This window comes from Macadamia integrifolia, chromosome 11, assembly GCF_013358625.1.
Source record: "Macadamia integrifolia cultivar HAES 741 chromosome 11, SCU_Mint_v3, whole genome shotgun sequence".
Taxonomy (NCBI): Eukaryota; Viridiplantae; Streptophyta; class Magnoliopsida; order Proteales; family Proteaceae; genus Macadamia; species Macadamia integrifolia.
Genome location: NC_056567.1, coordinates 15,465,537 through 15,467,693, shown reverse-complemented (window position 1 = coordinate 15,467,693; position 2,157 = coordinate 15,465,537). Strand labels below are relative to the sequence as shown.

Genomic DNA, 2,157 nt, shown 5'->3' with positions numbered 1-2,157 from the left:
GGGGGGGGGGGGCAAAAAGAAAAGACGTAACTCTGGACATAAGCATCATCATCAACACCATAATTAATATTCCCAATCAGGAAAAAAATGAGACTATTAACATTACAGGGAGAATGATCCAAAATATAGGATAGAGCTACAGAACACTTTCATGTTAGAGGAACAAGAAGTTCAAAGCAAAAAAACAAAAGAAAAAAAGAACCGTAATAATTAATGGGAGGAAGACGGCAAAACGATGAAGCAGGAAATAGAAAAACTGGGAGCATATATAATCAAACAACAAATAGGCACAGTACAAATCTAAGCCACAGAAACGGAAATTAAACTCAGAAAATGAAACTAATAAATAGAACTGGCGGGATGAAATGCCAAGATAGGACACAGGGCGAAACCTCTTCTTCAAGAACGGAAGTCGGAGAATCAGCAGCTTCATTATTCTTCATCTCATTCTCAGCCTCCATAACTCACGAAGCCTGAAAGGAACTCTGAAATCCAAAACAATAAAAGGCAAAAGGAGGTAAGATGCCAGGTTGAGGTTAGTAACCTAGGGTTTTAAGTTTCCATTTCCATTTCCATTCTAGCGAGAGCAAGGACGGGAGAAAGAGTGGAAAGGAAACAACGGCATTCTTTTTTTCAAATAAAATGACAAAGAAAAGGCGAAAAACCTTTCCCAAGAGAGTTGCAGGAATAGGTACTCGTGCCAGTAAAAGCTCAATCGCCCGCAGAGACGGAGAGAGAGAACAAAACACAAAATGAAGCCTCGGCGGCTCGGCGGACTAGCGGAGTTAAAGGAAGGATGAAGAAGTGACTTCAATGACTGATTTGAGTGATGACCAGTTGGCAGTTGCCTCGTAGTGCCTCGTATGGTGGGTCTTTTAGGCGGGAAAATCAACTTTTCCTTACTGTATACAGTTGGGAAATGTTTTAAGACATGAAAATGGATATATTTAAGTATGTACAGGCGAGTGTCCAACCGTTAGATAGTAATATATGGATATGATCTCGAGTACAAAGTCATGGCGGCCTAATCTAACGGTCCAAATCTTTAGATGACTGTAGAGAAAATAAAGGGCTCTGGAAGGAAACAAATATGGGCTTAGCCGCTTAGGCATGACATGATGGGGAATTTGGGGAAAAGGTCAAAGCCTACAATTACATCATGCCACGTGGTATCTATCGGTGCGAGTAGCGAACTAGAAACCTGGATGCTGGTTGGGCCAGCCCGTGAAGAATTCTGGCCCAAATTTGGAAAATGTCGGACAAATTAAAATCTGGTCCAAGTAGCAAGACCCGGTCAATATCCACCCCTTATTTGGTAATATTGCAAGGGAACTTGAATTGGAACCTCTTGGCTATTATCCACAAAAACATCTCATGATCATTAGGAGGTTTTAAGTTGCAAATAGGGAAAACACTATGCCGTAATTGAGTTTGTATATTAATGTGTATTAAAGATTGTATTTTTGAACTTGTACTATTGAGTTTTTTTTAGCTCTACGCTTGGATTGAACCCTATGTCTTCGCATCTTCTTTTTTATATTATTTGTCCATGGGATCCAACATCTTCGACGTTCTTCTTTAATTGCAACATGTTTAGGATTAGTTGAGTAGCAACAGTGTAGAAAGCATTTTTTAAGAAAACAAAATAAAATCAAATCATACAAAACCCTCTCGTTACCAGTTAATCTGGTTTGTTCTAAACTGATGTGGGCTTTGCAATTTAACAGTCTCTCCGGTTTAGTCCTATATACATGTGTTAGCCTCTTTCTTTCAGTGCGAGTCGGAGCCAAGAGGCAATGATGGTGAAGAAGGTGGATGTGGGATAGGGAGCTTGGGGTGGGTTTGGGAAGGGGATCAGGATTTAAGATGCAAAGGCAAAGGCAAAGGCAAAGGCAGAGGCAGAGGCATGGGTGGGCGGATAGGGAGGGCGGTGTGGGGACCACTGTTAGTTAAAACGCATTTTAAATGCGTTTAAAACACAATTGCGTTTTTTTACCGTTTAAAACCCGTTTCCCGTATGCTATTATACAATATGGAAAAAAAGGGAAACGACAAAAGAAACAGTTTTAAACACGTTTTAAACGGCCGTTTTAAACGGCCGTTTTAAACGTGTATCCGTTTTTTAAGGGTAAAATAGGAATTTTATTAAAAAAATTA

General features: G+C 40.0%; 1 protein-coding gene across 3 annotated transcripts in view; it reads right to left on the bottom strand.

The window, feature by feature from the left end:
* LOC122094261 (ATP-dependent DNA helicase DDM1-like) overlaps window positions 1-843 on the bottom strand; it is a 17,945-nt gene extending 17,102 nt beyond the window's left edge. The window contains exons 1-2 of one of the 3 annotated variants that reach the window (XM_042665011.1): window positions 696-843; window positions 393-485 (exon numbers count right to left, since the gene is read on the bottom strand). In XM_042665011.1, coding sequence (XP_042520945.1) covers window positions 393-461 — 69 coding nt within the window. In that variant the 5' untranslated portion in view covers window positions 462-485; window positions 696-843. Of the gene's footprint in view, window positions 1-392; window positions 486-665 lie in introns of all 3 variants that reach the window. The other 2 variants (XM_042665012.1, XM_042665010.1) reach the window with 2 other exon arrangements.
* Between the last annotated feature and the right edge of the window lie 1,314 nt (window positions 844-2,157).